The sequence below is a fragment of the Aureococcus anophagefferens genome (genome assembly GCF_000186865.1).
Source record: "Aureococcus anophagefferens unplaced genomic scaffold AURANscaffold_7, whole genome shotgun sequence".
Classification (NCBI taxonomy): domain Eukaryota; class Pelagophyceae; order Pelagomonadales; family Pelagomonadaceae; genus Aureococcus; species Aureococcus anophagefferens.
In genome coordinates this window covers 1,262,431-1,285,289 of record NW_008705567.1, presented here as the reverse complement: position 1 = coordinate 1,285,289, position 22,859 = coordinate 1,262,431, and the positions used below count along the sequence as shown (strand labels likewise).

The following is a 22,859-nucleotide window of genomic DNA, read 5'->3' as shown; positions in this document are numbered from 1 at the left end:
CGGGCCGAGGACGCGGCCTACGCGGCCGCGCTCGCGTGCGACACCGTCGCCGCCGTCGAGGGCCTCCGCCCCGCGGACAAGGAGGACGTCGCGGGCGGCGCCGTGCCGAAGCGGCTCGTGCGCGAGCTCCGGAGCCTCGCGCGGGACCTGCCCGTGCACGCGGCGTCGTCCGTGCTGCTGCGCTTCGACGCGGTCTGCCCGCTCTACATGCGCGCGCTCATCACGGGCCCGCCGCGGACGCCCTACGAGCACGGCTGCTTCGAGTTCGAGGTCGAGTGCCCGGCGGACTACCCGGCGAAGCCGCCGCGCGTGCGCATCCTCACGACGAAGCGCGGCACGCTCAAGTTCGGCCCGAACCTCTACGCGGACGGCTTGGTGTGCCTGAGTTTGCTGGGCACGTGGCCGGGGCCCGGCTGGGACCCGAACGCGTCGTCGCTGCTCCAGGTGCTCATTTCCATCCAGGGCCTCGTGCTGGGCACGCGGCACCCGCACTTCAACGAGCCGGGCCACGGCGGCTGGGAGGGCACGGAGACGGACCACGGCCGCGTGGGCCGCGCGCTGTCCACGGGCGAGGAGGCCATGTCGCACGTGCCGCCGGACGCGCGGAAGACCGACGAGGTGCTCGCCGTGCAGACCCTCGACGGCGCGTGCGCGCACGCGCTCGCGTCGCGGAACGAGGGGCCCTTCGGCGACGCGATCCTCCGCCACTTCGAGCACAAGAAGGCCGCCATCGCGCAGACCGTCGAGGCGCGCTGCTTCGAGGCCGACGCCTCCTACGCCGACACGGCCGAGGCCTTCAAGGCCGCGCTCCGCCGCGCGCACGCGGCGTTCCTCGCGGAGCTCGGCGCCGCCGCCGCGGAGCCCCGCGCGCCCGCGGCGCCGCGCGAGTCGTCGACGGACCGCGACATCGCCAAGCTCGAGGCCCAGCCCGAGGACCTCCGGCGCCGCAAGCTCGCCGAGGACGCCGCCGCGGCCATGGACACGGACGAGGCCGAGGCCGAGGACGACGACGCGGCCATGGACGACGGCGGCGACGACGACATGGACGAGGACGACGACGACGACGACGACGGCGACGACGCCATGGGCTACGCGGGGCCGGAGAAGTTCGCCGGCGCGGGCCGCACGCTCGCGAGCGCGCCGCCGCCGCCGCCGCCGCCGCCGCCGGCCGTCGACGAGGCCGCCGTCGCCGCCGCGGAGGCCGCGGCCGCGCGCCGCCGGGAGCTCGCGCTCCGCCGCTTCTCGCCGGCGGCTTCTTCCTGAGGCCGGCCGGTCGTCCCCTAAGTGCCCTTCTTTCGTGAGGACTGGGTGCGTCAACATCGATTCAACCTGTCGTCGACGTGAGAGCTTGACCTCTGAGGCCTGACCGATGGGCGCCACTTTTTGAGATAGTCTGTGCCCGGAGAACGGCAGCGTTTGCACGTGTCATTAGCCGAAGATGCGCGACGAGAAGAAGCGCTCGAAGAAGCGCGTCGCGTGGATGGCGCCCCAGCAGAAGCGCGACGCCTTCCCCAAGCGCAAGGCCCACAAGCACGCGCAAGGCTGTGGAAAGAAATTGGTGGGCCTGCTGGCGCCCGGCGTCGAGAACGCGGAGATGAAGTGGACGCGCGAGAGCCGCGCGGCGGCCGCCCAGCACGAGAGAGACCTGGGCCGCGAGGCCGCGGCGGCGGCGGCGGAGCGCGACGCGGACGACGCGGCCGCGTGGCTCGACGAGGCGGCCGCGTACGAGGCGGACGAGGCGGCGCTGGCCTGGGAGGAGGAGGCCGCGCGGCTCTGCGAGGAGTGCGAGGCCGCGGCGGCGGAGCTCGACGACGCGTCCGCGGCGACGCGGCAGGACTAGAAACCTTACACACCGCCGCGCGGCCCCTAGTCGTCGGGCCCGAAGTCGAAGTCGTCGTCGGAGTCGTCTTGGAAGCACATGGGGATCTCGTCGTCGACGTCCGCGCCGCGGTCCTTGGCGTCGTCGCCGCCGAGGCGGCCCATGAGCGCCGCGCGCGCCTCGAGCTCGGCGTCGTCCGCGGCGCCGAAGACGTCGGGCGGCGGCGTCGCCGGCGAGGGCTCGCCCGCGGGCGCGTAGCGCGCCTGGACGGCCCGGGCGATCTCGTCGTCGTCGTCGTCGCGGAGGAAGCAGGGCACGTCGCTGTACTGCGGCGGCGGCGGCGCGGGCGGCGCGGCGCGCGGCGACGGGGCCGGCGGGCGGCGGGCCCGGGGCTCCGGCGGGGGCTTGGGCGCGCCCGCGGACCGGCTCTCGCGCTTCGGCGGCGCGACCTTCGCGGGCGACGCCGCCGGCGCGGCGCCGTCGCCGTCGTCCGGCGGCGCGCGGTGCCGCGCGGCGGCGGCCTTGGCCGGCGGCTTCTCCGCCTGGAGGAGCTTGACGCGGTGGAGCTCGTGCTTGTGGGCCTTGCGCGCGCGGTCGAGCGCGGCGCGGAGCGCGTCGACCTCGCGGTCCCGCGCGTCGAGCGCGTCGCGCTCGTGCTTGAGCTGGTGGTAGAGCACCTCGGCGCGCTTCTTCTCCATGGCCGCGGCGTCGCGCGCGGCGGCGTATTTGCGCCGCAGGTCGCCGTCGCCCTGGGACAGAGCGTCCGGGTCGCCGTCGGCCGTGCGGCCGTTGGCCGGCTTCTTCACCGCGGTGACCTTGTGGCCGAAGCCGCCGACGACGGTCGGCGGCGGCGCCGCGGCCTTCTCCGGGTGCGTGCGCAGCTGGGCGACCTGGCTGCGCACGGCCGACGCCTCCTCGATGGCGAGCTTGGACGTGCGCCTCAGGTAGGACGCGGCCGTCGTCGCCTTCTGCGCCGCGGCCTCGGCGTCGCCGAGGCGCTCCGTCGCGGCCGCGGCCTCCTTCTGGGCCTGCTCGCGCCACTCCTTTTCCGTCTCCACGTCCTCGGCGAGGCGCTCCGCCTCCTCGCGCAGCCGCGAGCACTCGGCGTTCGCGGTCTCCGCGGCGTCGCGGAGCTCCGACGACTCCGCGTCGAATTTCGCGACGGCCCGTCGCTCCGCCTCGAGGGCCGCGCGCGACTCGTCGAGGGCTTTGCGCAGCGCGGCGATCTCCCGGGCGTCGGCCTCGCGCTGGCCGCGGCCGCGCCGCTCCTCGTTCACGGCGGCGTCGCGGTCCCGGACGGCCGCGTCTTCGTCGGCCCTGGCTTTGCGGCTCGCCTCCTCGCAGCGCTCGGCGTCGGCGGCGGCCTTGGAGGCGTCGCGCCGCGCGTTGGCGACCTGCTCGCGCAGCGCGCGCTCGCGCTCCCGGAGGCCGTCGCACTCGGCGACGGCCGCGTTGCGGTCTATTTCCATCTGCTGCGTCCGCTCCTCGATGCGGCAGAGCTCGTCCGTGAGCTTGCCGTTGAGGGCCTCGAGGGCCCGCAGCTCGGCCTGGGCGACGAAGATGTCGTCGGTCTGCCGGTTCTCCTTCTGCGGCGGCGTCGCGAGGCGCTCCGAGTGGCCCAGCTTCGCGTAGAGGCCGTTGATCACGGGCCGCGACCCCTCCTCGAGGGGGCGGTGGTGCGCGTTCGGCGGCGGCCGCCGCTTCCGGCCCACCATCTTCACCGGCGCGTTGTCCGCCGCGAACATGGGCGCCGGCATGGCCGCGACGACGACGCTGCCCGCCGACAACGACCCGTTGGCTGGCCAGCCGCTCCGCGGGCGTAACGCTGCGTGCGGCAACGTCGGCGCGGTGGGCGGTCGCGACGTCGACAAGTCGCGACGCGTGCGTAGCACCTCGGGATGAACACCCGGCGGCCACCGTGTTTACGCTCGATGAATACACGTTACGGGGGGGGTGGCGCGCGTCCTCTCACGCGCTCGGCTTCGCGCTCTCCTCCGCGACGTCGATCTCCTGCGGGCGGTCGCGCGGCTCGGGCGCCGCTCGCGCGCGCGGACGACGTCGCGGACGCGGGCCGCCGCGCCTCCCAGGACCCGCCGCCGTCTTTCTGCAGGATCATGTAGAGCACGGCGTCGCTCTCGACGAAGTTGTCGACGAAGGCCGTGTCGACGACCTCGCCCGTCGCCATGTCGTTCGTCGTCGACAGCCGCACGGACGTCGCCGGGACCTGCGCCGGCGCGGTCCGTCGCGATCCGCGGGAACGTCGAAACGCGTGCGCCGGCGCGCCACGTCGAGGATCTCGCCGATCTTCTGCTTGACGCCCCCGAAGGAGTCGGACTTCTCGACGTTCAGGAAGATCGTCGTCGTTTTCCTCTTGACGCGCACGTACCTGCGCGAATTTGTCTCGGCGCGCGGCGCGCGGCCGGGAACGACGCACATCTGCGGCGTAGACATCGCGGGAACGACGCGTCGAGCGGCGCGCGCGCAGCGGGCGGCAGACTCGCTTCTAGTGGGTGGCGGAAGTATCATCGGCTTGACGCGTTGTTGCATCGGTGCCGTGATGGTGCCAGCAGCCCGCGCGCGCTACGCCAGGCTGCCGCTGTGGATGTTCACCCTCCTCGCGCTGGTCGCGGCGGCCGCCGCGAAGGACCGCGGCAACCCCTGGAAGCACAAGGGCGCGCGCGCCGATGACTACAACGGCAAGATCCCGAAGGAGCTGGCGGCGAACAAGGCCTACTTCGAGGAGCGCGACGCGGCGCGCAAATCCATGCTGCGCGGCAACCTGAAAAAAAAGAGCTCGAAGAAGAAGGGCGCGAAGAAGTCCCTCACGAAGCCGTCGAAGCTCAACCACATGCACCACCACGAGCACCGGCGGCGGTGATAAAACTCTTTAGCGCCAGTGCGCCGCGACCCAGGGCGTCGCGACGTCGTGGGGCTTGGGCTCGAGGGGGAAGCAGACGATCGACGCGCCCGGCGGCGGCGCGCCGCCGTTGGCGAGGACGTCGCGCGCGTACTCGGCGACGAGGCCCGGCGCGAGGTCCTGGAGCGGTACGCCGTCGTCGAGGAGCATCTCGAGCCAGTGGTCGAACTTGTAGACGCACGAGCTCAGCGCCGCGTAGGCGCCGGGCTCGGCGACGAGGTCGTAGATCTCCGAGAGCGCGGGCGCGGTCCAGACCATGAGCGACGAGTTGTAGCCGCCGCTTCGGTTCTCGTTGGCGAGGTCGTCGGTGCCGAGCAGCGCGACGCTGTCGCCGCCGTAGGCCGCCAGACCCGCGAGGGGCCCGCAGACGACGGTGTCGAGGTCCACGTAGAGCACGCGGCCTTCGAGCCCCGCGTCGGCCGAGAAGAGGTACGCCTTGAGCCACCAGGCCTCGAGGGCCGTGCCCGCCGGCAGGGGCCGCGCCTCGACGACGTCCGCGTCGAGGCCCGACGGATCGTCCGTGTAGCAGACCACGGCGCCGACCGCGAGGTGCCGCCGGACGGCCCGCGCGAGCGTGTTCGCGTAGCCCGCGTCGTACTTCGTCCCCCACTTGACGCAGGCGACGGTGAGCGTGTCGTCCGCGGCCGCGACCGGCGCGCGGGGGTCGCGCGGGGCGCCGGCGGCGCGGGCCGCGGCGAACGCGCGCAGCGCCGAGCCCGGCGCCGCGGCCGCGGAGAGGCGGCGCCACGTCTCGGCGACGGCGCCGCGCTGGTCGCCGACCTGGCGCAGCGCCGTGTTGAGGTTGTAGAGCGCGTGCGCCGGGAAGTCGCCGCCGGGCGCCGCGTCGAAGTCCGCCAGCGCCGCGCGGCAGTGTTCGGCCGCCGCCGCCGGCCGCCTGCCCTTGATGCAGAGCGCGGCCGCGTTCGCGCGCGCCGCGGACCGCAGCGCGGCGCCGCAGTGGGGCGCCAGCGCGCGCGCGTAGGCCTCGAGGGCGCCGTCGACGTCGCCGAGGCCCGCCGCCGCGCCGCCGACGTTGTACCACGCGACGCAGTCGTCGGGGTCCGCCGCCGCGAGGCGCCGCCAGAGCTCGAGCGCCTTGGCGTGCATCTTCGCGCGCGTCGCGAGGATCGCGAACTTGCGCAGGGACGGCGGCGGTTTGGGTGGCGAGGGCGGCGCGTCGTCGCTTTCGACAGTGAGCGCGCCGAGACTCGCTTCGAGAGCTGCCATTGCCCAAGACGCGCTACGGCAAAACAGTTGACCGGGGGTTCAAACTTTTCGCGCGCCGATGCAGGGCAGCGAATACGGTCCGAGCGGCTTGCTCTCCCGACGCTTCATGCTGCGCACGTCTCCGTAGGACCTCTGGGACATCAGCTTGTGTTAAGCGGCCGCGGCCTCATGCCTAGGACCGAGCTGCACCCGGCGAGCATGGACTCTCGAACGCGCGCCGGACTCATCCGGCTCGACCCAGGCTCGACCAGCTTTAAACTCGTATGTGCCTGCGTCCCGGGGCCCTTATTCGCTTCGGGGGCGCGCCTCCCGCGCGCGCCGCGACGCTGCCGGACCGCCGTGCGAACGCTGTCGCCGTCGCGCCGTCGTCGAAGACGCGCGGCGCGCCGCTTGGCGCGCGGCGCTCGCCGATGCGCTGGCGGCGCGGCGGACGGCGGCGGGGCGTCGCGGGCGGCGCTCGCGCGCGCGGCGAGCGACGCGACACGGCTCCGGCGGGGCGGCGCGCGCGCGCGCGCGAGGATCCGAGGGCGACCGGGGGCCGCGGTCGCGACGCGCCGGTTCCGTAGGCGAACAGACTCGGCGGCGCGCGCGACACCATGGCCGACGAGGAAGACAAGAAGCCGTCCAAGGAGGCCGGCGGCGAGAACTCGCTCAACATCCGCATCCGGGACCAGACCGGCGAGGAGACCTTCTTCAAGGTCAAGAAGACGACGAAGCTCGACAAGGTCTTCAACGCGTACTCGCAGCGCAAGGGCGTCAACGCGACGTCGCTCCGCTTCCTCTTCGACGGCCAGCGCGTCCGCGGCGACCAGACGCCGCAGGACATCGACATGGACGACGGCGACCAGCTCGACTGCATGCTCGAGCAGCAAGGGGGCCGCTGAGCGACCGCGCGCGCCCCGCTCGACCGCCCCCAAGCCGCGCGCCAGACGCGCACCCTCCGCCGCCGTAAAAAGCACCCTCTCTCCTTGCGACGTCGCCGCCCCGGGAGGCGCGGCCCGAGCGAGGCGCCGCGGCCGTCGCGCGACGACTGCGGCGACCGCGTCGACCGCGCGGTCGCGGGCCGGCTCCCGCGATCCACCATGGCAACCGCGTCCCTTCGCGTCGACCCCGACCGCACCGGGGATGGTCAGGCGACGGGGTCGCGCCTCCAAATCGTCCTTGAACCCGTGTTGAAGGGAAACTAAGTTACTTAACAGTTGACTGCATGCGAGCAACATGATGCCCACCTGGCTCATCGACGGCAGGGCCGACACGGCCTTCGAGCTCGTCGTGCTCGGCGTCCTGTGCGTGCTCCTGCTCCTGCTGATCTTCGTGCTCTACCGCATCGACGCCGCCGTCGTCTGGAACGCCGCCGACATGCTCAAGGCGCCCGCGGCCGGCGGGCCGCCCGTGCTCTACGCCGGGTCCTGGAACCCGCCGCACTGCGGCCACGTCGCGCTGCTGCGCTGCATGGCCGCGCAGCACGCGAAAATCTACGCCTGCGTCGGCCACAACGCGGCGAAGCGCTACGCGGTGCCGGCGGCGCGGCGCGCGGAGCTCGTCCGCGCGGCCGTCGACGCGGACGACGCGCTCCGCGGCCGCGTCGAGGTCGTCGTCGAGGCCGGCTACGTCTGGCGCGCCGCGGCGAGGCGCGGCTGCCGCGTCCTCTACCGCGGCGTCCGCAGCTGGCGCGACGACGGCCCCGCGGAGCACGTCCTCCACGCGCTCAACGTGCTCGGGCCGCTCTTCCTCGGGCCGCTGCGCGCGCCCCCGGAGACGCGCTACATCGTCGCCGACGAGAAGCTCCACAAGGTCTCCTCGACGGCCGTCCGCGACGCCGTCGCCGCGGGCGCGAGCCTCGACGGCCTCGTCCCCGCGGCCATCGCCACGGACGTCCGGACCCTCTACTCGCCCAAGGTCAAGGGCGGCTAGGCCATTTTACTTAAAGCTCATCGCGAGGTCCTTGAGCTTCGGCTTCGGCTTCTTCTTCCGCCCGCCGGCGCGGCCGGCGGCGCCCGCGCCGGCGGCGGCCGGCGCCGGCTTCCTCGCGGCCCGCGCCGGCGCGGCCGCCGCGTCCCAGAAGCCGTCGTCCGCGAGCTGGCCGAGGCCCGCGTGCGCGCGGAGCGCCGGCGTCGAGCCGTCGACGGCGGCGGTCCACGGCTTCTCGCCGCGGCGCTGCCTCCGCGACGGCGCCTTGCCGACGCGCACGGCCGCGACGTCCTCCACGTCCTTCGGCGCGGGCTTCGGCGCGGGCTTCGGCGCGGGCGTCGGCGCGGGCTTCGGCGCCTCGGCGGCCGGCGGCCGGCGCCGCGGGGCGACGATCGGCGCGGCCGCCGGGACGGCGCGCGGCGCTGGCGCTGGCGCTGGTACTGGCGGCACCCGCGGCGGCACCGGTGGCCGCGATGGCCGCACGACCGTCAGGCCGCTCGATGGCTCGCGAGGCGGCGGCGGCGGCGACGGCTCGCGCGGCGGCGACGGCGCGCGCGGCGGTGCCGGAGACGCCGCGCGCGGCGGCGACTCGGAGTCGTTGCGTTTTCAGCAGCCTGCAAGCTGGCGCGAACCGCTCGAAAGCGCTCGACGCATTGCTGCGCTGTCTTGCCCGGCACCAGCTCACCAATGCGCACCCATCGCTGTTTCCCGGTGAGCTGCGCCGTCTGCGCCAGCGCTTCGTCGAGCTGTGCTTGATCCACCGCTGTCCACTCCGCCATGACTCGTTGCAATGCTTGCACCGGCGCGGCCGTGTCGCGCCACCACCTCCAGAGCTTGAGGCAGTTTTGGGAGATTTTTGGGTGGTGACACGAGCCACCCACGGACAAAAGATTCGAACCTCATGGCGAGGTGGGTGGGTGGGTCCGGAGGCCTGGTTTGGAAAATCTACAGTGTACTGATGGGTACTTGTAACGCGCGCGCGCGCGCGCGGTCATGACCCGCGGTGCCGCGGCTGACGGTCGCGCGGCGCCTCGGCGACGTGTCTTCACGCCGCTATCGTCGTCTCTGGGCAAGCGCCGCTTCTCGCCGCGGCGAGTCGAGCGGCGCGGGTGCCCGTTCTCATCGCAAAGCGGAGATTGGACCGCGCAGCTCCGCGACACGAGAGAGCGCGCGCGCGGAATCGCGCGCGCGTTGTGGCGATTTTGCGAGCGGCAACTTGAAGGCAACTAACGAAACGGAGGTCCCTGATTGGCCAGGAGGTGGGTGGGTGGGTGCCGGGCCCGCGATCGAAGAATCCGGCATGAGGTACCGCGGGATTTATCCCGGGCGGCTCTTGGTGGTGATCGCTTTCTTTTTTGAGCGTCGACGCCTTGACTCCCGTGAACCTCGCCGCCGCCGCGCGAAAATAATGGACGTGGGCCTCCCCCTGGATACCTCCGACGACGACGGGTCGGCCGAGGAGGTCCCCGCGTTCGCCGCGGCGCTGAATGAGGCGGTACAAGCTCGCCACGAGGGCGTGACTTATGGTGAATTCATGCGGACGCATCGCACGAGCCAGGACGAGTTCCGCCCCGCCGAGACCGTGGAGAAGCCCTCCTACACGCAGTCTTTGTACGACGGCCTCGTCGACGCGGTCTGCGGCGGCGGCGCGCGGCGGGAGGACTCGGACGCGCTTCGGCCGAGCGCGCGCGACGAGTCGGGCGACGGCGCCGCGCGCGAGCTCGAGAAGCAGCCGAGCCTCCGCACGCGTTCCAAATCTGTCGAGAGCGGCATCCTCGCGATGAAACCCGTCTCGTCGTGGGACGGCGCGATCCTCGAGTGACGCCTCGCTCGAGCCTCGTGGGCCGCGCGCGAGCGCCGAGAGCAGCTCCGAGTTCTCCCTCCTCGGTCCGACCTTTGCCGCGTCCTCTGTACTTGTAATCTTCGTCCATGCTTCTTGGGGATCTGAGCCGAAGAGACTGTCCGGAGGGGGCGCCGACTCAGGCTGGAGATTGAGTTTCGTGGGGCCAACCAAAGCTCGCCCACTCGCCTGGATGTGCGACGGAGGCCGGCCGGTACATGTACGTGTAGCTCTCCTAGGTGCGATCTTTCCTCCCGCCCAGCAAAAAAAATCAAATTGAACCTTCAAGCAATTTTGGTTTGCCTCGGGCAGCCATGTTATGATGGAGAACGTTATCTTCTTGCTCGTTTCCATCGTGATCGCGACCTGCAGCGGCTGTGTGTTCACTGAGCGCATCGTGACGACGATCGCGGATGGCGCCCGCGGCGTCTTCGTGACTGACGTTGACGGCGACGGCGACGTCGACGCGCTGTCGGCGTCCGCCTATGACGACACGATCGCCTGGTACGAGAACGACGGCTCCCAGTCCTTCACGGAGCGCGTCATCACGACGCTCGCGGACAGCGCCTTCTCCGTCTTCGCGATCGACGTCGACGGCGACGGCGACGTCGACGCGCTGTCAGCCTCCGCCAACGACCACTCGGTCGCCTGGTACGAGAACGACGGCTCCCAGTCCTTCACGGAGCGCGTCATCACGGCGCTGGCGGACCACCCCCGCTCCGTCTTCGCGATCGACGTCGACGGCGACGGCGACGTCGACGCGCTGTCGGCAGTCCGAAACGACGACACGGTCGCGTGGTACGAGAACGACGGCGCCCAGCCGTTCCAGTCGTTTACCGAGAGAATCATCACCGCATCGGCGATGCAGGCCGCGTGCGTCTTCGCCATCGACGTCGACGACGACGGGGACGTGGATGTGCTCTCGGCGTCGTACAACGACGACACGGTCGCCTGGTACGAGAACGACGGCTCCCAGTCCTTCGCGGAGGGCGTCATAACGGCGGCGGCCATCGAAGCCTGGTTCGTCTACGCGATCGACGTTGACGGCGACGGCGACGTCGACGCGCTCTCGGCGTCCGCCTATGACGACACGATCGCCTGGTACGAGAACGACGGCTCCCAGTCCTTCGCGGAGCGCGTCATCACGGCGGCGGCCATACGCCTCGACGCCCGACGGGCGCTCCGACGCGGCGGCGGTCGTCGTCGAGCTCGTCGCCGCGGATCCGCCCGTCGCGTTCGTCGACGCGTCGAGCGTCGGCCATCGCATCAGCGCGTCCGAGCGCGTCGTGCTCTACGGTTCCGCCGCGCCTTCGAGCCTCGGTGCGGAGACGGACCCGAGCCTCGAGCTCAACACGACTTGGTCGCTCGTGAGCGGGCTATTCTCGGGCGACGCGGGGCTCGAGGAGACGGCGCGGACGTCCGTCGCTGTTCGGGGCCCTGCCGTGGCGCGCGACCACGTCCTCGTCTTGCCCGCGGGCGCGCTGGTGCCCGGCGGACACTACTCGCTGCGCCTCTCGGCGACGTACGGCGGCTCGTCGACGCCCGGCGTGGCGACGGTGTCCTTCGTGGCGGCCCTGGCACCGACGTCCGGCGCGCTGAGCTCTGCGACGGCACCGAGGGCGTCTACCGGCTCCGGTGCCCCGGCGAGGCCTCCCAGTGCCTCGAGCGGGGCGCGCGCGGCTGGCGCATGGGCGCGGGCTGCGAGGCGACGGTCGTGTCGACGGCCCCGGCGGTCGTGACCTGCGCGTGCCTCGTGGACTACGCCGCGGCGAGCGACTACGCGCTCAAGAGCGACAGGCTCGCGTCCGTCGCCGCCTACGTCGGCACGGCGGGCGCGGCCGTGGACCTGCGCCGGAGCCGCGTCGTCCTCGCGGCGCTCGCCGTCCTCCTCGGCGCCGTCGTCCTCGGCGCCGCGGCCGCGGACCTCTACGAGGCGACGCGCGGCGCGCCGGCCCGCGGCGCGGCGGCGGCGCCGGTGCCGAAGCTGCGCCACCGGCCGTCGATGGACGAGCGCGCGTACTTCGAGAGCCGGCGGCCCGTGGAGCTCATCGTCGCCGGGGGGAAGACGTTCCGCCGCTTCGCCGAGCTCATGCGGACGGAGCACCCCATCGCGGCGCTCTTCGCGCGCGACCGCTTCGTGTCGCGGCGCGCCAAGGTCTCCAAGCTCGGCCTCGAGGTGCTCATGTTCCTCGCGTCCTGCGTCCTCGAGTCGGCCCTCTACTACCCCGACCCGGGCTGCGAGGACGAGACGTCGCGCAACGGCTGCCTCAAGTACAAGAACCTCGCCTTCGCCGTCTTCAAGCCGCGCGACATGTGCGTCTGGTCGACGTGCGCGGGGGCCTGCGCGTACCGAGAGCCGGACCGCGCGGACAGCCAGTCCGTCCAGCACTACTTCGCGCTCGGCGCGTCGCTCGCCGTGCTCCTCCCGCTCGTCGCGGTCCTCGACCGCCTCGTCGAGACCTACCTCGAGGCGCCGAACCCCTTCCGCGCGGCCGCCGCGGGCCGCGGCGACGCCGAGGCCCCGGAGGCGCCGCCCGAGAGCGCCCGGCCGCCGGCGGAGGGCGGCGGCGGCGACGCCTCGCGCGTGAGCGCCTGGCTCTCGAGCCTCAAGGACCTCCGCTTCGTCGGCGGCGCCGCGCCGGCGGACGGCTTCGACGGCCGGCCCGCGGAGCGGCTCTCCGAGCGCGGGAGCCGGCGGACGCGGCTCAAGGAGGCGCGCAAGGTCGCGACCTACGTGCGCCGCCGCATGGGCGGGGGCCTCGCGGCGGCCCGGCGGAGCGCCGCGGCCGCGGGCCGCGCGCGCGGCGACGCGGCGGCGCTCGCGAAAGTCTTCCGCCACCTCGCGCCGGCCGTCGCCGACGCGGTGCTCGCGCGCGACGACGAGCTCGAGCGCGCCATGGCCGCGGCCGGCGACCCGGCGCGGCGGCGCATCCTCAAGCGCCTGCGGACGCGGCTGCGGACGCGGTGGTGCGTCGTCCCGGACCGGCGGCGCTTCGTCGACAACGTCGAGGCGCTCCTCGAGGCGCAGGTGCCCCTCGTCATCGAGGGGGACCGCGAGCTCAGCGCCACCGCCGGCGCATCGCCCGAGGAGACGACCGTGCTCAAGGCCGCGATACGAGTGCGAGCGCGTCGCGCGGCTCGGCGCCGGCGAGCGCGCGCTCTACGACAGTAAGCTCGACCTCCACGGCGAGGCCGAGGCCGCCGACGACGTGACCAGGGCCGCCTACGTCGGCGCCTGGCTCGCCGTCCTGGCCGTCGCGGCCGCGGCCGCGTACTACGTCGTCGCCCACGGCTCCGAGCTCGGCAACAAGCGGCGTCCCCCGCGCGCGCGAGGGACCTGTTTTCACACCGGACGTTCGCAGGCAACAAGCGGTCCGCGCTCTGGATGCAGGACGCGGCCGTGTCGCTCTGCCTCTACTACGGCGTCATCGCGACGATCGAGGTCTACTTCTTCGGCATCGCGCTGCCGTCGCTCCTCGACGAGTACTTCACCAAGTTCGACGACCCGACGGCCGTGCGCCAGTTCCCCTTCGAGACGCGGCTCCCGGAGCTCTCGACGTTCTTCCTCGCGCACTGGCACGACGACCTCCGCGGCACGCGCATCGGCAAGCACTGCCTCGGCGTCCTCGAGACGCGCAACGACGAGTACGACGGCGCGCCTCCGCCGCGTCCCTGTGTTCTCTCGTTCGCCCCTGGCAGCGCCCCGTCCCCAGGCTCGCTCAACGCGCTCCGCCGCATCTACGCGGACCAGACGTGGCGGCCGTCGCCCGCGGTGCGCCTCGGCATCTTCCTCGCGAGCTCCTTCGTGCTGCTGCCCCCGAGCATCCAGGAGGTGCTCTTCGAGGAGCTCTTCACGGCCGCGCCCGTCATCTCCTACGTGCTCTTCCAGGGCCACCTGGACCGGTTCTCCGACGGAGCGTCCGGCGGCCGCCGCTCCGTGAACGTGGGCGTCGCCATCAACTTCGCGGGCGTCTTCCTGCTCCTCCTCGCCGTCTACTTCCTCATGGCGGCCTTCAAGGCCGCGGTCGACGCCTGCGCGAAACGGGCCTACGAGGAGGACGAGCACGACCGGAGCAAGTGGTACGAGCGCGAGCGCGAGTCGCTCGACGAGCCCGTCGAGCTCGAGTCGCTGGCCAAGCGGGGCGAGATCCGGAGCCGCTTCCGCAAGATCAAGCGCGTCATCACGTTAGCACCGAGGTCGAACGCGCCCGCCGGCGACGTCGAGCTCCCGCCCGCGGGCGAATTCTCGACGGAGAACCCCATGGGCCGGAGCGCGCGCCGCGCCGCGGGCGCCGCCGCCGACGCGTCCCACGACGCGTGGCCCACGGCGCGCCGCGTCGGGGCGGTCTAATCCCACGTGTTGAGCACGCATCTCGACCACCGGAATGGCACCTCTCTCTCCAGCGCATTTCCTCGGGGACGACGACAATCCGAAGACGCGGGCTGATGTGCTGGTCTGGGAATGCAAAAGTCCGAACGTGTTTACGACGGGCCGCGCATCATCATCGCGCGGGCCGGCGGACGACGCGCGCGCGGCGCGCGGCGCGGCCCGGCGGCTCACGGCGCGCGCGGCCGCGGCCGCGGCCCGGCGGCCGGCGCCGCGCGCGCGCCGCCGCGAGCCTCAGGAGCTCTGGGGCAGGAAGACGCTGCCGACGAAGCCCTGGCCCTCGAAGACGTCGGCGTCGTCGTCGCGGTGCAGGCACTGCAGCTCGACGTCGCCCTGCTCCGCGCGCTCGACGTCCTTGAGCCGCTTCAGCGCGTAGTAGGCCGCCGCGCCCGTGCCGACGGTGCAGAGGAGCGCGAGGACGACGATCTCGACGAGCGGCACGGTCATCCCGCGGGCGCGCGAGCCGCGGCGGCGTCGTGGTGCCGAGACGCGCGACGGCGGCGCAGCGGCGGCGGCGGGCAGCTCGAGCGACCGCTTTCACGACTCGAGGTTGTGGTGGTAGGAAAGTCAACGTCGACCAAAACAACGAGCTTTCTGATGGTCCTCTGATCGGGGCGGGGGGGCTGCCGGCCGGGCCATCGCCATGCCCAAGGAGCGGCACACGGTGCTGCGGGAGGCCCTGGCGGCCATCGAGGCCACGGACCGGGAGGTCGAGGCCGCCCGCGCCGTGAGCGAGGCGCGGGGCAGCTCCTACTGCCGCTACGTGCTCGCGCGCGAGGAGCTCGAGGACTCGAAGAAGGCGCTGGACGACGTCACGGAGGCGGCGACGCGGGCCTTCCTCGTCAACGCCGCGGCCCACGACGTGCGCCACGGCATCCACCGCACGGAGCTGCGCCTCGCGAGCCGGAGGTCCGCGACGGTCACCGAGGCGCTGCCGTGGCTCCGCCACCTCCGCGACGCGGAGACCGTCGCGGCGTCGACGGGCCACGTGTCGCGGAGCCGCTGGCGGGGCCGCGTCGTCGAGCAGCTCTGCGCCTTCGAGGCCGCCGTGCGCGAGCCCGTACGGGCGGGCGGTTTAGGCCTCGCGGGCACGGACGACCTCGTCGTCGGGCTCCGGGTCCTCAAGCGCGGCGTCAACGCGTGCACGGGCACGGACGCCATGACCCAGCTCAAGAAGCTTCAAACGAGGTCCATCGAGCTCGCCGCCGAGGCGGACCCGGCCCACTTCGGGGCCCTCGAGAAGACCCGGAAGGCCGCGGAGGCGCGGTTCTTGAAAACCGCGAAGATCGACGCGACGCGCGCGCGGCGCATGCTCGACGCCGTCGACAAGGACGCGCTGCACCTGGCCCGCGCGACCTACCGCGAGACGACGCTCAAGGCGCGCGCGGCCCGCGACGACCTCGCGGCGCTCGAGGACGACGGCGCGACGATCCTCGACCACGCGCCCGCCGCGACCGGCCGGCGGCGCCGCCGCCGCCGCGCCGCGCCGCCGTCGACGACGTCGGCGCCGACGGAGGTGCTGCTCGCGCGCCACGGCCTCGCGACGCTCACCTACCTGCCGGCGGCCCTGGACCGGCCGTCGTTCTTCGGCGACGACGGCGCCGGCGACGGCGGCGGCGACGACGGCTTCGCGGCCGGCGGCCGCGTCGCCGCCGCGCGCGCGGCCATGGACGACGTCTTAGACGCGGCGCCGACGCCCATCCCGAAGAAGCGGCCGCCCCTGTCGCCGCCGTCGTCGCCCGGCGCGGCGCGGCGCCGCGCGGCGCCGGGCACGCTCTCCACCAAGGGGTCCCAGTCCGCGGCGACGCTCGCGGCCTTCAGCCGCCCCGCGAAGCTCGACCGCGACCTCTTCGCCGACGCGAAGCACCTCGAGAAGCTGACGGTCACGAAAGCGTCCGAGGCCGCCGTCGCCGAGGCGTGCCACCGCGCGCTGGTCGAGTGCGGCATCGCGGGCGACTGGCGCGCGGCGCTCGCCGCGTACCGGGCCATGGTCGCCAAGGGCCTCGCGCCGACGCTGCGCACCTGGCGCGCGCTGTTGCGGGCCTGCAAGGTCGGCGACGCGCCCGCGGGCCACGCGTTCGCGATCCTGGAGGAGATCGAGGCGCAGACGGCCGCGCGCGCGGGCCGCGACGGCCTCGTCGACGTCTCCATCTACAACGCCGTCATCGACATCTGCGGCCACGCCGGCGCCTGGCGCCGGGCGCTCCAGGTCTTCAACCGGCTCCGCCACCACGGCATAGCGCCGACGACGCACACGTACTCGTGCGTCATGGCCGCGGCCGTCGGCGTGCCCGCGGACTCCACCGAGGTCTACGAGGGTTTGAAGTTTGCGGGCATCCCCGAGTACATCGCCTACACGGCGGCGACGGCCCACGCGCTCTCCTGGAAGCCCCACGCGTCCGCCGCGGCCAAGGCGTCCCACTACAACGACACGTCGCTCCGCCGCGCGTCCACGTCGGGCGCCTCGTCGTCCTTCGCCTTCTCCTCGCGGGGCCCCACGGACGGCGCCGACCGCGGCGACGCGAGCGGCGCGCCCTACCGCGCGCCGGGGACGTAAATGAAGATTATTGAACTTCAATACGAGGGGAAACATCTCGAGCCCGCTTTATCAGCAGCCCGGGCTCGAACGCTCGACGGGCAGCTCAAAGGCCGCCCGCCGCGCCGGCTCCGTCGACCGCGGCGCGCTCGGCATCCCTCGCACCAACAGAACTCTCGGCGCCTTTGGCCGCCATGAGCCGCCGCACGAGCCCCGGGGACGCGGCGTACACGTCGCCGTGGCTCCACGCCCACTACGACAAGCTCGCGAGCATCAAGACGTCGTCGGCCGGCGTCGCGCTGCTGGATCTGGACGGGTCCGGCGAGCACGCCCTGCTCTGCGCGGACTACGACGACAAGCTGCGCGTCTTCAAGGGCACGCGCCAGGCGAGCGAGCACCCGCTCGTCGACGTGCCCGTCGCCGTCTGCGGCTTCTACATGGACGAGAAGAAGCCGCGCGTGCCCGCGGTGGGCGTCGCTTCCGGCCCCCACGTCTTCGTCTACAAGAATCTGCGGCCCTTCTTCAAGTTCACGGCGCCGCCCGTGGAGCTCGACGCGAATGAGCACAGCATCTGGCGGCAGGCCGTCGACGGCGAGGCGGACCCGGCGACGGTGCGCGCGATGCTCAAGGCGGCCCACGACGACGGCGCCAAGCTCAGCGCGCGGTCGCTGGCCATGCTGCCCATGGAGGACGAGGACCAGCTCGCGGCCCACGTCGAGCGCGTCGTCCGCTTCCCGCTGCGCCAGGACACGGTGATCACGTGCATGGGCACGATGCCCAAGATGGTCGAGGAGCCCGACGCCATGAGTTCGCTGGTCATCGGCACGGAGTCGAAGCTCTTGATCATCCTCGACCCCTCGGCGACGACCAAGCTCTGCGAGGTCCAGCTGCCGGCCGTGCCGACGACGATGCGCGTCTCGGGCTGCTTCGACGTCGACTGGCGCATCATCGTCGCCTGCCGCGACGCGCGCTTGTACACGGTGTCCATCGGCGAGCACCGGGGCACGGCCGTGATCCGGCGCCCCCACATCGAGCTCGAGACCCAGGTCTGCGGGTTGGTGCGGGTGGAAAAGGCCATCTACGTCGCGACGGCGGACAGCCAGCTCCACTCCTACCTCCAGAAGGGCCGCAAGACGTTCAGCCTGCGCATGCCGGCGCCCGTGACGAACCTGGAGCTGCTGACGATCCGCAAGACGCGGGTCGTCAACGTCGTCCTGGCCGCGCTCGCGACGGGCGAGATCCGGGGCTACCGCGACAAGGAGCTCGTGGACGTCATCCGCGTGGGCGAGGTCGTGTCGGCGCTCTGCTGCGGCTCCTACGGCCGCGAGGACAACACGCTCGTGGTCGTCACTAGGAGCGGCGGCCTGCTCGTGAAGATGCTGCCCCGATCCGCGGCGTTCGACACGGCCGACCGCGCGGGCGGCCCGCCGCCGGAGCAGGACGTGCCCCTGGCCATCCCGAAGAAGACGCGCATGTACCTCGAGCAGACGGACCGCGAGCGGGAGCTCGCGCCGCGCATGCACCGCCAGTTCCAGAAGGACATCGTGAAGCTCCAATTGACCGCGGCCAAGGCCTACGCGGGCCTGCTCAAGAAGGGCGAGCTCGCCGGGGGCGCCGGCGGGTCGCCGGGGGCCAACGGCGACGAGGGCACGGTGGAGCTCAACGCGACGGTGCGCGGCCTGGGGCCCTACTTCCACCTCGTGCTCGAGCTCCGGGCCGTCGGCGCGAGCGCGCTGCTGCAGGTGCCCGTCTGCGTGACCTTCGACGAGAGCACGTACCGCATGCCCCGGGCGTTGTGCCGCGTGCCCGCGCTCTGCCCCGGCGTCACGATCCGCGTCATCTTCGAGATCGAGTGCATCGACGAGAACGCGGCGGCCCAGGACGTCACCATCGTCGTCATGCCCCCCGTGAAGCCGTCGGAGGAGGTCGCCGAGTCCACGACGGACGTCGCGCCCCTCGTCGCGAGCAAGCTCACCATGCCCCAGTCCGAGCTCCTCGAGACCTAGGGGTGGCGGGTTTTTCTAAACTGAGGTGCGGCACCTTCGAGGAAACGAGTGGTTCAACAGGACTGGGAGAGCGCTGATCTGCGGGGGCAGCGTCGATGGACTCTCCCGTCGCGCAGCACTGGTCCTTCACGCAGACGCTGCCCGACGGCGTCGACGGCGCTTTGGAGATCACGAACGAGGCCCAGTGGAAGGCCGTCGTCGGCGACGCCAAGGGGAAGAAGCGCGTCGTCGTCCTGTTCACGGCCAAGTGGTGCCCGCCGTCGCGCTTCTTCCGGCGCCACTACGACGAGGCCGCCGAGTCGTCGAGCACGCGGCTCTGCTGGGTCGACGTCGAGCGCGAGGAGATGGTCGGCGTCTGCCGCCGCTCGAAGGTCGACTGCACGCCCGCGCTCGTCTGCCTCCGCGGCGGCGCGGAGCGGGGCCGCCTCGAGGGCGTGAGCCCCAAGTTCAGCGCCGAGCACCCCTACACGGGCCCCCTACTCTCGTCGCGGACCATCGAGTTCGCGGCGAGCGCGCGCGGCGCGTCCAAGGGCACGTCCGGGCGCCGGAAGCCGCTCATCACGCTCGAGAACTTCGACGCGTTCGCGGACGAAGACGCGTTCGCGACGGCGCGGTCCACGGTCTCGGACCTCTTCGGCTAGGGCGCCGTTACACCGGCGGCCTAGGCGGTTCCGAGGGGGGGAGCAAAACGGGGCGCGCGGTCAGGGCCGGCCCCTGAGCGCGGCGCGCTCGAGCGCGATCGTCGGCAGGAGGGCGGCGAAGGCGAGGGCCATGAGGCCCGCGAGCGTGTAGAAGAGGCCCCGCCAGCCGAGGGCGGCGACGAGCCCCGCCGTGCCGAAGCCCTGGAGGATCGCGCCCACGGAGCCGCAGCCGTTGACGAGGCCGCTCACGGCCGGCGACAGCTCCGCCGCGTCCGGCCGCGCGTTGTACTCGCACAAATTCCGCGCCACGGCGCCGCCCAAAATGCCGTCGGGCGCCGCGACGGCGAAGCCCACGCCGAGCATGCACGCGGCGTTCGCGCCGACGCCCAGGTGGTACGCGTTCGCGTGGACGACCAGCAACGCCGCCGTCAGCAGCGCAAAGGGCGCGCAGGCCAGGACCATGGCGCCGCCGCAGAGCCGGTCCGCGACGAGGCCGACGCAGACGCCGCCCGCGGCGCCGCCGAGGTCCAACAGCGTCGCGAGCTTCGCCGCGTCGCCCGCCGAGAGGTTCGCGGCCTTGACGAGGAAGAAGGGGAGCCAGAACATGAGGCAGTAGCGCACCATCTTGACCACGAAGTAGGCGACGCACACGGAGGGCACGCCCTTCAGACGCAGCAGCGCGAGCGGGCTCGCGGACGTCGCCCTCGCGTCCGCCTTCTTCGCGGGCGCCTCGGCGACGGCGACGGACGCGTCGGAGACGGCGATGCGCGTCGGCGCGGCGGCGAGCGCCGCGAGGGCCCCGGCCACGGCGAAGATGGACCGCCAGCCCGACTTGTCCAAGAGCCACGCGGCGAAGAAGTTCGCGCCCGTGCCCCCGAATTGCTGCGACGTCTGCCAGACGGCCACGGCCGACGCCCGCGCCGACGGGGCGTACATGCCCGCGACGTGGAGCACGAGAAGCGGGTTCACGCAGGACTGGAAGAAGCCGTTGAGGCCCCAGAGCGCCGCGAGGTGGGCCGTGGACGCGCACGTCGAGCAGAGCGCGGTGCATAGACCCGCGCCGAGGAAGGCGACGGTGAGCAGCGTCGGCGGCGCGGCGAAACTCCGAAAATAGCCCAGCGACAGCTGGCCGGCGGCGTAGCACGTCAGCCACGCCGTGTCGACGACCGCGAGCTCCGCCGTCGTCGCGCCCAAATCCTTTTGCAGCATGGGCTTGACGACGCTCACGGGCTTGCGCACGAGGTAGATGCAGCAGTAGGCGACGTAGGTCGCGGCGAAGACGGCCGCGCGCCGCGTCGCGAGGGACGCCGCGCCGCCGCGCGGCGCGACGGCGGCGGACCGGCCGCGCTCCAGGTCGCCGCCAACCTCCTTGCGCACGGCCCGCGGCATCGCCGCCAGCGCCGACGACGGCCGCAGGGGCGCCGCGTAGGCCATGCGCGACCACAGCGACGCGAGCGCGATTGCCACGGCTTGCAGGCGACGCATCACCGGCTCGGGCACGTGCGATTTGATGCGATTGTTTCGCTTGTGCAACAGCAAACCTCAGGTTTTGTTCATTTTTTGGATGAACCTCTGTGGTAATTTTGCTCGAGGCGAGCTCTGGCCTCTCGTCGTGCGCGCGCGACACCAGCACCGCCAAGCGCCGCCAGCAAACGTTCGATGGCCGCCGCCCTCGAGGCCATCATCGCCAACAAGGCGCGCCGCGCCTCGGCACCACAAACGCAGCCGCACTGGCGGCGCGAGGGCGACGTCGACGGCACGCGCTACGGCAGATACGACTACGACTGCGGCGACGACAAACACCTCATTATCGAGGAGAGCTACTCGTCGACGGGGACGCGGGTCTGGGACATGTCCGTGGCCATGGCGCGGCTCCTCGAGAAGCCGCGCGCGGCCGGCGACGCGCTGCGCGTCGGCGCGGGCGACGCGGTGCTGGAGCTCGGCGCCGGGAGCGGGCTCCTGGGCATGGCGCTCGCGCGCCTGGGCTGCGCCGTGACGATGACGGAGATCGACGAGGTCGTGCCCCACCTCGAGGGCGTCGTCGCGGCCAACGCCGCCGCGCTCGGCGACGGTCGGCCGGCGGTCCGCGCGCTCGACTGGCGGCGGCCCGTCGCGGCCGAGTTCCGCGGCTTCGACGTCGTCGTCGCGTCGGACGTGCTCATCTGCGACCAGTGGGCCGGCGACCTCGCCCGGGTCCTCGCCGCCGTCGCCGCGCGCGCGCGCCTCGTCCTCGTGGGCACGCAGCGGCGGCGGGACGGCGTCCCGTTGTTCCTCGAGGCCGCGCGGGCCGCCTTCGACGTCGCCGAGGTCGACGCGGCCGAATTCGACCCGGCCTTCGCCCACGCGGACCTCCAGCTCTTCCGGCTCGTGCCTAAGGGTTAGATCCCGAGCTCCGCGGCGAGGTCCGGCGCGAGCTTCGCCGCGCGGACGAAGTTCGCGACGGCGTCGCCGTGGCGGCCCGCCTCGGAGAGGAGCACGCCGGCCTCGTAGGTCGCGAAGGCCTCGCGCTCTTTCGGCGCGTCGAAGATGGGCGGTGTGCGCTCGAAGAGCACGTCGGAGCGGACGATGTGCTTCCGGTCTCCGACGGGCGGGACGCCCTCGTGGACGAGCCGCTGGTCGAAGACGAGCGCGCGCCCGGCCCGGGGCGCCACGTCGCCCAGCGCGAGCGCCGCGTCGCCGGTCCAGCGGCCGCCCGCCTCGACGAGGCCCGTCTTCGCCGCGGCGTCCCGGTAGAACCGCGTGCCGCCGCCCGCCGGCGGCTCGTTGAGGTAGACGATGACGCTGTAGAAGGACCGGCAGTTGAGGCCCCGCGTCGTCGTGCCGTCGCTGTGGGGCGCGAAGCCGGAGCCGCCGCCCGCCGGGTACGTCGCGAGGAGGAAGTCGTCGTTGAAGCCCGCGGGCGCCCAGAGGCCGCGCGTCGCGACGGACGGCGGCGACCCGTCGGCCTCGAAGCCCGCGACGGCCGGCGCGCCGAAGCCGCTGTCCAGCATGGGGAAGAGGCAGGGCGCCGCGCGCTCCCAGGCCGCCGCGGCGACGGCCGGGCAGGCGACCTCGACGGTGTCCGCGTCCCGGAACTTCCGCGGCTCGGGGTCGCCCGCGTCCTCGGCCCAGAACGACACCTCCGCCGACGCCTCGAGCGCCGCGACGAGCCGGGCGCACTCGCCCGCCGTCAGGACGCCGTCGACGACCGCGACGCCGCGGCCCAGGAGCGCGACGCCCGCGCCGAGCCGCGGGTCGAGCGTCGCCGCGACCTGGGCAGCAAAAGGGTGATTCAACGTCGCTTCAACGTGAGTGTTCCGCGCGCGCGCGTTCCGGAAAAAGCATCCACGCTTCGAGACCGTTCCGAGAGATGATCGCTCGTCCAAAAATCAGCCGAAACGAGTGGAAAACGGCCGAGATCGGAGCCTTTGAAGTTTGGAATTTCGCTCTCTTTTGCTGCCCTGGCCGCGACGGCCTCGGCGAGCGCGCCGTCCGTCGCGTCGCGCGTCGCCGACGGCGCCGGCGTATCCAGCGCGATGCCGTCGAAGGGCGCCGCGGCGGCGCCCGCGAGCTTGGCCTTGAGCGCCGGCGCGACG

General features: G+C 72.9%; 5 protein-coding genes across 5 annotated transcripts; 4 read left to right on the top strand and 1 right to left on the bottom strand.

Moving 5' to 3' along the window:
- Positions 1-99: 99 nt before the first annotated feature.
- On the top strand, positions 100-471 carry AURANDRAFT_16586 (hypothetical protein; the record flags this gene model as incomplete). The annotated part of the gene is made up of 1 exon (XM_009038062.1): positions 100-471. A coding segment is annotated over one exon (372 nt), but the record flags the coding sequence as incomplete, so codon positions are not given.
- Positions 472-3,787: 3,316 nt separating this feature from the next.
- On the bottom strand, positions 3,788-5,963 carry AURANDRAFT_63562 (hypothetical protein; the record flags this gene model as incomplete). Its single annotated transcript, XM_009037871.1, has 6 exons — positions 3,788-3,829; positions 3,945-4,043; positions 4,106-4,205; positions 4,254-4,255; positions 4,554-4,598; positions 4,728-5,963. 6 exons carry the CDS (start codon positions 5,961-5,963, stop codon positions 3,788-3,790), a joined length of 1,524 nt encoding a protein of 507 aa, XP_009036119.1.
- Positions 5,964-6,559: 596 nt separating this feature from the next.
- On the top strand, positions 6,560-7,877 carry AURANDRAFT_63561 (hypothetical protein; the record flags this gene model as incomplete). The annotated part of the gene is made up of 2 exons (XM_009038063.1): positions 6,560-6,729; positions 7,211-7,877. The coding sequence occupies 2 exons, from the start codon at positions 6,560-6,562 to the stop codon at positions 7,875-7,877; spliced, it is 837 nt and encodes a 278-aa protein (XP_009036311.1).
- Positions 7,878-10,036: 2,159 nt separating this feature from the next.
- AURANDRAFT_71476 (hypothetical protein) lies at positions 10,037-16,658 on the top strand (the record flags this gene model as incomplete). The annotated part of the gene is made up of 6 exons (XM_009038064.1): positions 10,037-10,852; positions 11,315-12,832; positions 12,912-13,029; positions 13,077-13,382; positions 13,428-14,059; positions 14,754-16,658. 6 exons carry the CDS (start codon positions 10,037-10,039, stop codon positions 16,656-16,658), a joined length of 5,295 nt encoding a protein of 1,764 aa, XP_009036312.1.
- A 173-nt stretch (positions 16,659-16,831) lies between these two features.
- AURANDRAFT_24826 (hypothetical protein) lies at positions 16,832-18,643 on the top strand (the record flags this gene model as incomplete). Its single annotated transcript, XM_009038065.1, has 1 exon — positions 16,832-18,643. The coding sequence occupies one exon, from the start codon at positions 16,832-16,834 to the stop codon at positions 18,641-18,643; it is 1,812 nt and encodes a 603-aa protein (XP_009036313.1).
- Positions 18,644-22,859: the final 4,216 nt, after the last annotated feature.